The sequence below is a fragment of the Podarcis muralis genome, chromosome 9 (genome assembly GCF_964188315.1).
Source record: "Podarcis muralis chromosome 9, rPodMur119.hap1.1, whole genome shotgun sequence".
Lineage (NCBI taxonomy): Eukaryota > Metazoa > Chordata > Lepidosauria > Squamata > Lacertidae > Podarcis > Podarcis muralis.
In genome coordinates, this window is record NC_135663.1 from 80,897,930 (window position 1) to 80,913,088 (window position 15,159).

Genomic DNA, 15,159 nt, shown 5'->3' on the forward strand with positions numbered 1-15,159 from the left:
CTACGTCTAGACCCTAGACCAGCGAAGCCTCGTCTGAGTCTCCGCCCCCTGTACACCAGCTTAAGACTCTAGCCTTACTCCACCTTCTACGTTTCTCCTTTCGCCTCTGGGTCCTACTACCCCCCTGGGTGCCTTCCTTCCTGGACGCCTCGGAAGCGGACCCTTCGGACTCCTCCCCTTCTCTTCGGCGGGCTTTGGGACCCGGCTCCCTCTCCGGACTGCCCATTGCGCCCCCCTCTTGTACATTTGAACTTGGCGCGCGCGCGCTGCCCCTGACCTTCCTTTTGACCGTTACCTCGCTCTCTGATGCAGGCGTGGCTAACCCTGACTCATGTCCTTCCGCTGACGGAAAGCTGCCTGCTGCCGATGTTTGGGACTCCTCCCCCTTACTGCTCTCCGGTGGGGAAGCTGGTCCCGATTTCCAGCTGCTGCTCTCCGAGTCCCCTCTGGCCCCTCCTTCCTGGGGTGTTCCCTCTGGCAACCCCCTAGCTCTGACCACTGGAGCTCCTTTCTGTGAATCCTCTGATTCACTGGAGAGACTTAGAGACCTCGGACGGCTGTCATCGCTGACCTCTCCCTCGGATTCCTCTCCCTCGGTCTCTAATTCCTCCCTTTCCTGTCCCTCTGCTCCTGAACCCCTGACAGTTGCTCATTCTTTTTCCACATTTATTTTTTTGACTAACAACATTTCTAATGGTGATAACCACCATGGGGTTTTATTCCCTAATAAGTTATTATATTTTTCTCAAACAGCATAAATTGATTTTCTAACAATAGTTTAGAAATCCTTATGAACTTTCGATTTTCCATACCAGAAATATGCATGCCACCCAAATCTATTAGCATGGCCTTCCAGATCTAAAATAATCTGGATTCCTCAGAGTCATCCATTCTCATAGCCAGCAAAGACAAGACATCTCAATATAATTTTAAATCCGGAAGGGCGAATCCACCTCTTTCTTTAGCATCTGTTAGTAACTTATACTTAATCCTAGACTTCTTCCCCTGCCAAATAAATTTAGATAGATCTCTTTGTCATTGTTTGAAGTGTCCTGTTCCGTTGACTATCGGTATAGATTGAAATAAAAATAACATTCTTGGCAAGACATTCATTTTTATTACCGAGATTCTTCCCCATAACGATAATATCATTCTTCCCTATATTTCCATATATATTTCTCTTAATATCATTCCAAACCTTTATATAATTATCTTTAAAGATGTTTATATTTTTTGTTGTCAACCATACCCCTAGATATTTCACCTTCTTTTCTATCCCCAGCTCTGTTATCTGTCTCAACTAATTTTTCTTCTGTTCTGTCATATTTTTTACCACCAGTGAGGATCAGGGTTTCTTGTGCTGGGCACCTTTGAAGTTGATAGATAGAGAGTAGGGCTGGGCGATGTTAGGCTTTCAACATTGCGATGTATCACCAGCCAAACGTTGCAAGGTTGAAACGAGCTGCATTGGCCCCGTGAGGCGCAGGTGAAGAAATTGCTGCCGCTCTCGCCATGGCAGCTGAGGCGCTTTCACCCCAGCGCCTTGGGGGGTGGGGCCAGTGCAGCTGCTCAGCTGGGGGGGCAGAAATTCTCCCACTCCCCCAGCTGAGCGAGCCCAATGTCTTCATTGAGGGGCAGGCAGCCACGCACCCCTGAACAGAGGTTTAAAGGAGCCCCCACTCCAGCTCGCTCAAGCCATAGGCAAAGTCAGGGCTCTGTTACACTTGAGGAAGCCCTGTGAAGACTCCGTTGGCAGGGGTCCCTCAGTCTTTGGGGAGTTGGGGGGCAAGCAAGCTGCCTCTGTAGCTTGTTTTTCCCTTGCTCGCTGGGCACCGGAGGCAGAGGGACTCAGCAGTTTCACCCACAATATACCACCAGGTGAAACTGCCACCACAGCCTGGCCCTCATGCCAGTATTGATGCATCACCCAGGCCTGATAGGGAGAATTAAAAGGGATTTGCTTCCTTCCCTGTGGGTTTGGGAGGTGATGAATTTGTTATGAAAATGGCACATATTGGACGGGTGCCCCTGGGAAAGTAACCAGCATAATTTCAGAAGTGTGGGTGTAGGAGCTGGGGTGCTATGATGAATGAAGAGCTACGCTTGTGTTCTGCTCACTTGGCACCAAAAATCGTGGCCCAGGAGCAGAAGGATTTGTGTGTTCAGCATTTTCCAAGGCAGCAGTACTAGCACAACTAGCAGAGAGAACGGAACAGACAGGAGCAAGGTGATGCATTGTGTCAGTTCAACATCCCTTCTTCAAAACACAGTGATTGTAGAAGTCTGATAAAACATTCCCTCTGATTTGACCTGTCAATCATGCAAATACTCCCCCTCACGCACTGTTTTATTTTCCTCCTTTGTCAAGAAATATTGCTTTGAAGCTGTTTCTCTCTTACACATCTTGCATGGAAGTAATCCTTGTAGTCGAATATATGCTCACCACCATGTTTGGGACAAGTACTCTTTCGTGTCATATTTCACACCTGATTTGTGCCTTTCTGCTCTCTTTTTTTTCTTTTTCTTTTGGATAACCAAGTATAGCCCTCAAACATCACATGAGGAACTCACAATTTTGTGTTTTGAAAATGCTGTGTGAAATAGGATTCTGAGTTTCTTCCCATAATGGCATTATGGGACCATGTGCTGGAGAACTTAATCTAGTACATGATTGGAATATTTCTGTTGACATTTCCCCCATTTACATTCACAGAGACCATGGTCAAAGACGATATGAACAACTACATCAGTCAGTACTACAATGAGCCCAGTAGTGGTAAGTTTGAATTCTAGAAACTAAAGAGGCTTGCTGCCGTTTCTCAACAAGTGAGCCAGAGTCAGGCCACTGGTCTGTCTGGCTCAGCATTGCTGACGCTGAGAGGTTGGGGGCTCTCCGGGATTTCAGCCTCTCCCAGGGCTTGCTCAGTCAGACTTGCTGCATGCAGAGCAGATGTCCCACCACTGTGATGTGGTTACTGATGCTGAAGCAGGTTTTGAACCTGCGCAGGCTTCAGGTGAAGAAGGCTCCAGTGAGAGGCTTAATTCTAAAACTAGAATCCGTGTCCCTTGAGCTGACCTCAGAAGGGCATCACCTGACTTCACCACACAGAATGAGGCAGGTTATAGTAGCCAAGGGAAAGCGTTCCACATGTTGGCTTCCTACAGTGGTACCTCAGAAGTCGAACAGAATCCATTCCAGAAGTCCGTTCAACTTCCAAAACGTTCGGAAATTCTGATTCCAAAGAATGTTCACAAACCAGAACACTCACTTCTGGGTTTGTGGCGTTCAGGAGCTAAAGCGTTCGACTTGCAAGGCGTCTGCAACCCAAAGTAGGGCTGTATTCTGTGACTGGCCCCTGGAAACTGCAAAGTGCTCTTCTTTAAGCCCTGCTGCAAAATCTATTTCTCCTTCTCCTCCCTTCCGGTAGAAACATTCATGTCTGCCCATATTGGGAATGGGAATATGTTGATCAGCTCCCATCAGCCTCAGTCAATATGGCCAGTGGTCAGGGATGGTGGGAATTGGAGTCCTATCTAGTACAGTGCCGCTGAGCAAGCTGTCTGATTCCAGCAGATCTTGCAACCAACTTCACCTAACTGCCCACCCACCTTTCTGTCTAGCAGCTTGGAAGAACACAAGCCCTGTTAAAATCTGCACCTCCCTGTGCAATCCACTCTGTAGTATTGGCATAGGAAGGTTTCATGCCATGTCGAACCTTTCATCTTCCAGCACATCCTTACGGATGCCCTTTAAACATCTGGTAGCAATTATTATTCAAGGGCTTCAATATTACTGGTTTTTTTGTTTTTATATTGTTGCAAACTGCTGTGATATATATTTATGATAAAGCATTATATAAATATTTTTATATATAAAGTAATTAATTAAATAATTAAAGCTTCATTTTGGTGACTGCTGGCCATTAGTAGTTTCTTACTCATTGTTTGTGAATATATTGGGGGGGGGGGCGGGATACGCAGCAACATGATTCCATACCCAGACGTGCAAGTCTGTTCTCCATGGAAATCAGTGGAGGCAGTATAGTTCTGATTCCTTTCCATGGGACTTGCAAGGGAAACTTCCTAGTGTGTCGGAAGCTGCCTTACACTTAGTTCAGACCATTGGTCCCTGTAGCTCCCTCTTGTGTGTCCTGACTAGCAGCGACTCACTAGGGTTCAAGACCGAGGACACTTACAGCTCTCCTTGGAGATGACAGGATTTGAATCCAAGACCTTCTGCATGCGGAGCAGATGCTCTACCAGTGAACTATGATCCTTCCAGCTTGTTTCTGCCATGGGCTTCTGGGAGCCTTTTTAGGCTGGACAGCAGGAAGCCTCCCTTGGAAGCCAACAGTAATGTTTTAAGATTCAGGTGTACTTTGAGGTCTAAATGTTTTATTTTTCAAAATGCAGCACCTCAAATGGAAACGAGGGAAAGCAGCTCCCCCGTGGGGAGGAACCTGGTGACGGGTCACGCGGATGTCCTTTTAAAGGGGTTAAGCTGAATGAGTGAAGGATAAAATAATTTGACACTAGAGAAGACCAATCTTAGTCTAGTGGTCACTGGGTCATACTTGAAATGGATTTCATTCTGAAACTGCCGCACCACTTCATGCACACATAACCCTTTATTCATGTTATTAAAAAGTAGAAAGCATATATTCGAAACAGCTTTCCTGATTTGTGGAGCGGGAGTTGGGTGGAACTCCATTTTTAAAAAGCAGAATTTTTAATTTGCAAATTAACATCATAAATACATTTTATTTTATCCTAAATAATAATATATTTTAACAGGCACCTGCATCTATATCTCACAAATGCAGGGCACGGGTGCAAGCTGCAGAAAAGTTGAGGCATCTTTTGTGTGTTTTCATTATACCTGGTATCGGATGGAAGGAACCTGTAAATCTTGCAACCCAAACCCTCAGATTCTGTTAACTGTGTAAATTCAGAAAGTAAGAGGCAGCCCTCACAGTCACACTCGCCTCTTTGCCAGGACTTTGCTGATCCAGAAATTCCCCCCAGGTCTGCCTTTCCCTGAGGTCTCCAGGGGAGGCTCCTGTGCTGCAGTCCTGCTTGTGGCTCCGCCTGAGAAGAGGAGGCGGGACTCCCTGCGCCAGTGGCCTGGATCCAGCCAGGATTTCAGCCAACATTTTATGTAGCTCTTTATAGTAACAAAATCTCTTTAAGTGGTTTACATGTAAACTTTTTAAAAACGTTGTCCTAAAAGCTAAAGCAGTGTACAAAACAGAAAATTAAAATGCTAAGAGTTTGAGTTCAGAAAAGCTTGGGCAAACATTTAGGTTTTTAAGAGGTGTTTAAAAGTCATTACTTTAGGAATGGCTGTTTATTGTTTACTGCCCTGATACCTTTTGATGAGGGGTGATTCATAAATATCTTAATACATATAAATAAATAAATTTGTAAATCATCCTAATAAAGAAGTGATAACATGTGACTTTTACCTGTTTGTATCTCTGTGAAATCTGCAATTCCAAAAACAACTTCCAAGGTTCACAGATCTTCCCTTAGTGGGTGGTGCAGAAGCGCTATTCTGCATAGTGCTTTTTGTAGCATAGGGTTAGGGGCAGTGGGGTAAGTTTGGAGAACCAGCACAGGAGGTGGGGGGGGGCAAGTGGCCTGAATAAGTTTGAAAGCTGCTGCTGTAACACTTTCCCCCTTCTGCTGTGTGCCTGTAGACAGTGGTGTTCCTGAAGGAGCCATCTGTGTCATTACGACGGCTGCGATTGACGTGCACCACCCCAACATCTCCTCCGACCTCTTCACGGTGGACGTGCCCATGAAGATTATGGGGAGCAACGGGACTTCCGCCAGCGTTGCCTCAGGCAGTGCCTCCAGGTCCACAGACAGCTCCGTCACCAGAGCCCAGAGTGACAGCAGCCAGACCTTTGGCTCTTCCACGGACTGCAGTACAACCCGGGAGGAGTCCTCTGAGTATTGCCCCTTGGAGAGGGCTTGCCATGTAGCCAAACGTGATCAGGTAGATTCTTCTTCCACCCACAGCAGAGTCAACAATGCCGTGGTGCAAGAACTGCTGTCATCCTTGTCCGATGATTCCTGCTTGACACAAAAAGGACTGGATCCGGTCAACCTTAAACTGCCAAGCCCATCAGGGTCTACCAAAGCCAGCCCAGAACTGGAGCACCGAGTGAACATTTACAACAGGAAGAACCAAGAAAGCTTTGGTATGTTTCAGATAAAGCCGGTAATCCACTTTCAGCAGAATACGCCTGTGATCGACAAGTATACGCCTTTGGAATCCAAAGAGCAAAAGTTAAACAGGGTCCCAGATTCATAGTCCTTTTGCTGCTATTGGGGTTATAAAAAAATAAAGGAGAGGCTTTGCAAGGGAGACATACTAAAGCTTTAAATTGGGTGGGTATTTTGCGTGGATCGGAATGAGTTAAATATTCTTTTAAATAGGGGGGGAAATGCATGAGTTGTGAGAGAGCCAGCACGGAAAATTTGACATTTCTACCACCTGAAGTCCTAGTTGAAGGGATGGGGGCAGAGACCCATCATGTTAAAACAATGACCTCAAAGATGTATAGATTCTTAATGTGTTTTTTTTAAAGAAGCAGACACAAATCACACAGTTTTTAAGGAATTCTGGACAATCTTCTATCAGGTCAGGTTTCAGCAGGGTATATGATACAAGCGGATGTAAACTTCTCTCCTCCTCTTTCTTACAATCTCCCTTTATATGTGACAACTGCAAACCCCTTTGTATAAAGATGGCAAATATTTTTGTTCTTCCTGAGGAGAAAACAAAAACATTTTTCAGGGAGTATTTGAATGATGCAGATCAAAGAAATTTTAAAAAAGTGATCTTTTTATTTTTAGCATGAACTTTGGGAAGAAAATATTTTGACAAAATTAAAAGTTGTCGTCTCCAAGACAACAGAGTAAAAATGGACATTTTACAAATATGGTTTTAATTAAAAAGATTTTTTTTATATTAAAAAATCCTAAATGCATGATGCTTCATTTTTTAAAAAATACTTTAAGCCTACTTTGGTGTGATATGTAGTGGGCGGGTGTGGGTGTTGTTGCCGAAAGCAGCAGTGCTCCCCTGTGGCCCTCACATGGTCCTGGGCTACAGTTCCACCATCCCATTGGCCACGCTGCCTGGGCGGATGGGAGTTTTGTCCCACATCAGCATCTAAAGAGCCACAGGTTGGCCCCTCCTGCGCTAAAGCAGGCAATATCATTTCATGTTAGACATTTGTTCAGCTCTCCTTTCTACATTAGGGGGTGGGGTCTTTTGAGACCATTTGATGTGGCTTATTATTCTTATGGAGGGAGGAGTGGTAGCCATGTAAATCTTATGCCTATCATGTCTTGGAGGAGAGATCTATCAGCAAGCACTGGCCATGGCTCCTTATTCCCAAGTTCAGAAGTGGTGGGTGCTGACATGACAGAACCAAAATGGGCCCCCTGAGCAACAATAGGATTGGTATCTGCATGCTGAGGGTAATCCAGAAATTTGCAGAAATACAGCAATTTATTTTTTTTAAGGAGGGAGGGATAACAAAGAAAAAACCCAAACTTCCCAATAAGGAATGCTCAGAAGCCACAGACAGTTGAGTGCTACTTAGAAAAGAAAAATGGAGGCTGGAAGGAATAACTGGGACGGGGGCATTGCTGGCTGGAACCCTGAACTGGAGCACTCCTATTGAAAGGCAATGATACACCACCACATTTTGTTGCAGGCCCCATTTTTCCGAATTCCTGCACAGGGATGGCTGGGGGGCAACAGTGGGGCAGGGTTGTCTCCATGACCTGCTTCCCAGATGCTTCTGGCTGTTGGAAACAGGAAGCTTGAAAGTGAATGCCTGGTCTGATCCAAGGGCACCCTTCTTACGGTGAGAATGTGAACAATTTGTTTTCAAAATTTTGGTAGATAAGGAATTATTTTATACCCACTAACTCCAGATAGTTACCAAGCCTATGAAGACTACCTAGCTGCTTTTCCCTCTAAATAACACATGGCTAGAAGGATTGATTCCTCTTCTTATAAGGGCAGTAGTATTTGTTTTCTTGGTCCGAAGGCAGATGAGGCCACCAGCTTGCTGAAGCTAAGTCTGTTCTGTGTCTGGATGGCAGCTGTCTCCTTGTGCATTTCTGACACTGTATTTTCAAAATCATTTCTTGTGGGTGACCTGCAGATCTCCCACTCATTTCTTTGACCTTTACATCTTCTACTTCAGGAACCAAGATGAACCAATATAGGAAAATAGGAAACTATCATAAGTCTACAAAGCTCAGCATTGTCCATACTGAATAGAAGCAGCTCTTTGGGGCTTCAAACAGGGACAATGCCAGATCAGCAAGGATATTATATTGAGCCAACTTGTGCTTCACCACCTCGCACAGAAAGTATGTGATACCCGCAGCTGAATCCAATGGTATTTGCTGTATCTTTGCCTGGAGGTACAAAGTGGTTGTAACTTTGATGGCGGTTATCCCCTTCCTCTGCAAGACAGATGCTATTTTGAAGATGGGAGCTGCACATGAAGCTGAGAGGTCTTGAGCAAGTCAAAAGCTAGACCGGCAGATGGGCTCAGAGGCTCAGCAGCTGGAGGCAGTATCTGGCAATGCTCCAGTCTGTCCCCTATGGCGGTTATTATTTTTAATACTTCTGTAAAGCAGCTAAAAGGGATCCTGCTTTTCCAGTCACATCAGGACACCGGTAGCTTGTTTTTATGCTGTTGACAGTGATCTGTGCTTAGCATTAGGAAGTGCTGAAGTGTGTGTTGGGCTGGGGCTTGCGTAAAGATGGAGGCTGGGGCAAAGCTATAGCTATCTCTGCTCCTTTCTTATGCTGGAGGACTCAGGTGGTTTTTTGCCAGTTTTTATTAGGAAAAAAATCTGTTTATGCTGGATTCACACAGGGAAAATCTGATTCCTGTGGCTCTTTTGTAAATTACTGTAAATTCCACATACTGTTGTTTAATTGTTTTTACTCATAAAAATGACACAAAACAGAAATACACAAAAATCAGTTACTATAAACACAAATCAATAAAAACTTTTTAAAAACAAGCAAATGAAAGACGCAGCAGATCATGCACCACCAAAAGAAGCCACAAATACTAAGAAAAGCCCTTCAAGCTAAGGGCCAAAAGTCTGGGTAAAAAGGAAAGTTCCTGCCTTGCACCTAAAGCTAAATGAAGATGGGCTAGGTGAGCTCTGGAGAGAGCATTCCACAGGCAGGGAGCCAGCAGGGAGAAAAGGTCCATACTTGTGTTGCCGCCCTCCAGACCTTCTGAGAATGACCATGCAGAAGGGCCTCAGGTGACCAGTGCAGGGTCCAGGCTGGTTCGCGTGGCTAGAAGCGACCCTTGAGGTATAGGTCAAAACCAGCACTTAAAATTCATCCCAGAAATTAACTGGCAGTGCAGTCAGGCCAGGATTAGTGAGCAACGTCCTGTCAAAATTCTGCATCAGCTGCAGTTTCCAAGACATCTTCAACACATTGCTGTAATCTAACCTAGAGGTTACCAGAGCATAGACAACAGAAGTTAGGCTAATCCCTGTCCAGATAGGGGTGTAGATGCCCACCAACCAAAGGCCACGAGCCTCAAGTGATAGAGATTGACCCAGCAGCACACCCTTAGCTACACATCTGCTCCTTCAGAAGGACTTGCAGGCCACATCCCATCCATGCAGTCAAAATAAATTAAAAAATTGCCCAGTAGCACCTTAGAGACCAACTAAGTTTGTTCTGGGTATAAGCTTTCGTGTGCACAGCTACCTACCTGAATCCATCCATGCAATTTAGGGAACCACCCACTAACAGTGCCTCTGCCTTTTCTGGATTAAGCTTCAATTTATTAGCTCTCATCCGGTTGAAGACAGGCCAGTGGACTGCCATTATAAAGGCAGAGAATTATAAAGAGAGAAGAGAATCATTTTTTCTCCCTTTTAATTTTCAGCTGATGTCTCATGAAGCTGGAAGGAATTGCTGATATAAACTGGCTGAACACAGATGGAGCATTATATAGCTTTCTATACAGTGGAACCTCCTTGCACAATATCAATGATTCCTTTCATAGCTCACCTACACATTCTGTAACTAAATGCCTCCAATAGCCTACCAGGGAATATTCCTATCTAGCTCCTAGTGGCTTGAATCATTTATCACAGCCAGATACAGCTTTGCAGGACCAACACCATTTATTGCAAACCATTCACAAGCTTCCTTTGGGCCTACATGATTGTTTTGTCTGACTCCTTTTTGCTTCTTGTCTCTTTCAACTTTGTGGTTTCTTTATCTTCTGAAGCCTAACCACCACAGACAGGCTGTCTCTAAGGCTTCTGTTCTGGTTATAGCAGCTAACCATCCTCCCCCCACCTCCGTGTTATGTTGGCTGTCTAATCACGTCACAATCAGATTAGATCTGCTAATAGGGTGGAAGTCACAACTCCCAGGATAGGCACCAGATCTGCCCAACTGTCATCTATTTATTAAAGATGCAGATCATGACAGAGCAGGAGATAGGAGCCCAAGGTAAAATAAAACCTAGTGACCATGCAGGCTTGGTGGAGAGGAAAACCAAGATGACAACATGCTATCCACAGGTTAAGATTTTTCCCAAGGGCCTGCAACAGACCTCTGGGCCTGCAATCCACAGCCTATTGTTAAAGCAGCTGCTGTATTGCGAGATGCACTATTTTAAGGAAGCTAGTGGCTCTAGTGATATTTTATTAAAGGAACCAGGGGAGGCCTATCACTATAAATAAATAAATAAAGCACATACAGTGGTACCTCGGGTTACAAACGCTTCAGGTTACAAACTCCGCTAACCCAGAAATTGTACCTCAGGTTAAGAACTTTGCCTCAGGATGAGAACAGAAATCTTACGGGGGGCAGCACGGGGGCAGCGGGAGGCCCTATTAGCTAAAGTGGTACCTCAGGTTATGAACAGTTTCAGGTTAAGAACAGACCTCCAGAACGAATTAAGTTCTTAACCCGAGGTACCACTGTACAGTGGTGCCCCGCAAGACGAATGCCTTGCAAGACGAAAAACTCGCTAGACGAAAGGGTTTTCCATTTTTTGAGTCGTTCCGCAAGACGAATTTCCCTATGGGCTTGCTTCGCTAGACGAACCGTCTTGCGAGTTCTTGCGAGTTTGTTTCCTTTTTCTTAAAGCCGCTAAGCCATTAATAGCCGTGGTTCGCAAGACGAAAAAACCGCAAGATGAAGAGACTCGCGGAACGGATTAATTTCGTCTTGCGAGGCACCACTGTATATATTCGAATTTTTCCAAGTGTTAAGAGCTTCTGTTTCAACAAGAGAACAATTGTTGCATTTCCAAACAATATTTGGAGATTAGCAGCTAAGTCTTAGAATTCTTAACTACACTGAAAATGTGAACAAAGCAGATAAACCCAAATGATTGACTGTACCAGTGCATGCAAGTATATTGTGGTAAATAATTTTAGTTCTTCCCTTCCCCCACCCCAAAAAGCCCCAAACTAAAGAACTGTAAGACATATTGTTTAGAAAGGTAGATTCAACATGCCATGTATATCATAAGCAGTCATATCTTCAAACTTATGGGGGGAGGGAACCAGGAGCAAAATCCATTCTGGAAGTGGAAGCTACCTTCGTCTTTAATCTGTTTAGTCTCACGTGCTAGAACTGCAGGACAGTGCAAAATCTGTCTGCATAATTTGGACATTTTGACACAATATAATGTTTTATTATAATCAGTGCATGCAACAAAATGCATTCGCCAAGCAAGCTTTCTACATTCTGCTTACACAGGAAATCCCAAAGGGTTACCAACATTAATGTCATTTTAAGACACGGGGTTTGCTCATGTTTTTCTGTGTTCAGTCCTTGTCCACTGAACAACCAACAGTTGGTTAGTTGTTCCAGCACAGATCAGTATATTTCAGGGCATAGTAGATACATGTCAAGGCATGGGAAAAAGTGCCAAGTGGGGTCCTGCAGGGTTCCCGTCCTGGGCACACCGTTGTCCAACATTTTTATAAACGACTTGGATGAAGGAATTGAGCGGGAGGGGTAGATAAATATTGCAGAAGACAGAATCGGGATTCAAAATGACTTAACAGATTGTCAAACTGGGCACAAACCAACAAAATGAATTTCAATAGGGACAAATGTAATGTTCTGCACTTGGGCAGGAAGAACCAAATTCACAAATAATGTACTTTTCCGTGTACACCCCCCCCCCATGTATAACACACCCCTATCTATTTTGGGGGACTAAAAATTAAGAAAATGGGAGATTGCCCAGTTGTTGAGCTTTTTTAGGGGGGATTGTCGAAAATCACTCACCTGCCTGGCCAACACTTAACACTCGTGCGCGTCGCAACAGGCTCCAAACGTCGTCCCCTCAATGGCAGAAGCAGCCTATTGCCCACCCAATTGCCCCAGCAACATCCAATCAACACCACCCCTTGCCGCAGACACCAATAGCACGCTGCAGAACATCTCCGACTTGTGGCATCAACCAATCCCATGCCACCCCTAGCCACTAACCATGTATAAGACGACCCCAGATTTTAAACATAATTTTTCAGTTAAAAAACATAGTCTTATACACAGAAAAGTACGGTATATGAAGGGGGACACCTGGCTTGCCAGCAGTACATGTGAAAAGGATCATGGGGGCTTAATATGGATCAACAGTGTGATGCAGCAGCTAAAAAAGCTATTCTAGGCTGCACCAACAGAAGTCTAGTGTCCAGATAATGGGAAGTAATATGTCTCACTCTATTCTGCCTTGGTCAGATCACTCTTGGAGTCCTGTGTCCAGTTCTGGGCACCACAATTTAGGAAGGATGTTGACAAGCTGGAACGTGTGCAGAGGAGGGCAACCAAGATGATCAAGGGTCTGGAAACCAATCCGCATGAGGAGTGGTTGATGGAGCTGGGTATGTTTAGCCATACCCAGATATGATAGCCATCTTCAAATATCTCAAGGGCTGTAACATGAAAGATGGAACAAGCTTGTTTTCCTCTGCTTTGGAGGGCAGGACTTGGCTTCAAATTACAAGAAAGGAGATTCCGACTAAACATCAGGAAGAACTTTCTGAGGGTAAGAGCTATTCGACAGTGAAACAGTCTTCTTTGGGAGGTTTTTAAGCAGAGGTTGGATGGTCGTCTGTCATGGATGCGTTAGTTGAGATTCCTGCATTGCAGGTAGGTGGACTAATGACCCTCTAGGTCCCATCCAACTCTGATTCTATGATTCATGGGGATTCCTCTTCACATAAGTACAACACAAAATGTATCCGATGCATATTTTATTACAGAATTAGAAAGTCTTCATCAAATAGCTTGTAGTCAAATGGGAACTAAAAAGGCAAAAACAATATATATTACAAGGCATTCAGATATCACCTAGAACATACAATTTTGGCAACAGATCACCAGTTATTACATTTTTTGTTTCATTTAAAAATAATTGTTTAAAATGATCATTTCAAAGCTGGTCACATTCATTTCTGCCCGAATACTTGAGGTTTTCACTTTTTCAATGCCGCTGTCAATTCAGGAACAACCTGAAAAAGCCATAAAAGCAGCTAAATTTAAATATGCAAAGAACTGGAACATCTTAGAAGTGTTACGAAAACTTAAGAAACATGTTTAAGCAGCTAAACTTAAGCACATTTGGATGACCTTAAAAATGAACAAACCACCACGTGTTGACCAACAGCAAGCACAAAGTTTACATGATACTCAAGGTATTGTATGCTTGTTCTGCCCGTCACAGATGCAAAAGGTGTATGGCTGCTGATTGCGATGCTCAAGATCAGCAGGATGACTGAACATGAAGACTTCTTTCTGCACTGGGCTCTAAAGCCTGTCCCAGCTGCAGCCAAGAAAAAAACCCCTTTAGAGCAGGTTGCTAAATCCAGACTCACCTAGTGGCAGTGAGAGTGGCTACTGGGCAGAGATGATGGGAGCAGTAACTGGACAACAACTGGAAGGCCACAGGCTCCCCACTCCCTGCTTTAGCCTGCAATGCTGAAGTCTTTGTATTAAAAAAGCCAACAAATTACGGCATTTCAGCTGATTTATAAAGCTCAGAACTGTTGCTGTAGAATGTTGTAAAAATTTTAAGTGAAAAACAGAGTTCTGATTTTATTTCTCTAGTTTTGAGAAGCCAAAGAAGCACTAAGCAAGCAGTCCACTTTATTTCAAATGCAACTTTGTGGCGGGATGTGCAAAATCAGGCCATGAAGGCAGACAGAAGAGCTCATTTAACTAAGCCGGTGTTTCAGAGGGACAGGTGCCAGCACCTTGGCACCTGCAGCAGATCTGTCACTTAACTGAGCTCTGCCCATGCTGCACGGTGATTCTTACTAGTCTTCTGAAGAGCAGCAATCCATGAAAACAGGTGGTGGATTGGCCTACTGACTACACCTGAAATGCTACCTAGTAAATATCAGTTACCGTCTCTTTCCAGGGGCTGTAGGATGCCCTCACTCAGCAAGATCCCAGCTGATGAATAAAGCCTCTCAATTATTTAAGAGATCTACATTTCCATTAGGTGGAAATAATGTGGTCGTACAAAATTTATTAAGGAAATTGTCTACATGTTGTTTCTTCCGAATGTCACTTTGTCTCCAGCTTATTAAAAGGCCCATGTTTACTGCCAAGCCGACAGGCATTAGTTCAGGAATAGCATTAAGTGCTGGCAGGGTTTCTGCCGCCTCTCCTCCATCTATATACCACCAGGCACCCATGCCAGGGGCACAGATTACATGCTAGGAGAACCCCAAAGGGGGAGGAGAGAAAAAGACTGAGACGGCAAGCGGCCGTTTCAGCAGCACAAGTAAGCATTTTCAAACACAAAATATAAGATGGCATGAAATAAATGTCAGCACTGTTTCGTTCTGGGAAATTCACACTCTTGTCACTTTACATAACAAACTAAGCCAATCTTAGATTTGGTGTAAGCCATTTCACTCTTCCTTATATATTAGTGTTTACTTTAGTAACATTCTGTAATGGGTGAAGCCAACTGATTAAGATTTAGGATTGTAAAAAAAATAAAAATGAATGTGATCCACTGAGGCCAGCGTGATATGGGGTTGACCCAATGGGAGTCCTTTGCTTTCCTTACTACTAGAGATGAATTTAGACACCAAGGCACA

General features: G+C 44.3%; 2 protein-coding genes across 7 annotated transcripts in view; one reads left to right on the forward strand and one right to left on the reverse strand.

The window, feature by feature from the left end:
* TMEM266 (transmembrane protein 266) overlaps nucleotides 1-6,998 on the forward strand; it is a 104,964-nt gene extending 97,966 nt beyond the window's left edge. For all 6 annotated transcript variants that reach the window (XM_028743055.2, XM_028743058.2, XM_028743051.2 and 3 more), the window contains 2 exons: nucleotides 2,714-2,776; nucleotides 5,700-6,998. In XM_028743055.2, coding sequence (XP_028598888.1) covers nucleotides 2,714-2,776; nucleotides 5,700-6,319 — 683 coding nt within the window. In that variant the 3' untranslated portion in view covers nucleotides 6,320-6,998. The remainder of the gene's footprint in view (nucleotides 1-2,713; nucleotides 2,777-5,699) is intronic.
* Nucleotides 6,999-13,287: 6,289 nt separating this feature from the next.
* The window catches only part of ETFA (electron transfer flavoprotein subunit alpha), a 37,862-nt gene continuing 35,990 nt past the window's right edge, over nucleotides 13,288-15,159 (reverse strand). Inside the window, exon 12 of the mRNA XM_028742888.2 lies at nucleotides 13,288-13,560. Within this exon, the coding sequence (XP_028598721.2) occupies nucleotides 13,525-13,560 (36 nt within the window). The 3' untranslated portion in view covers nucleotides 13,288-13,524. The remainder of the gene's footprint in view (nucleotides 13,561-15,159) is intronic.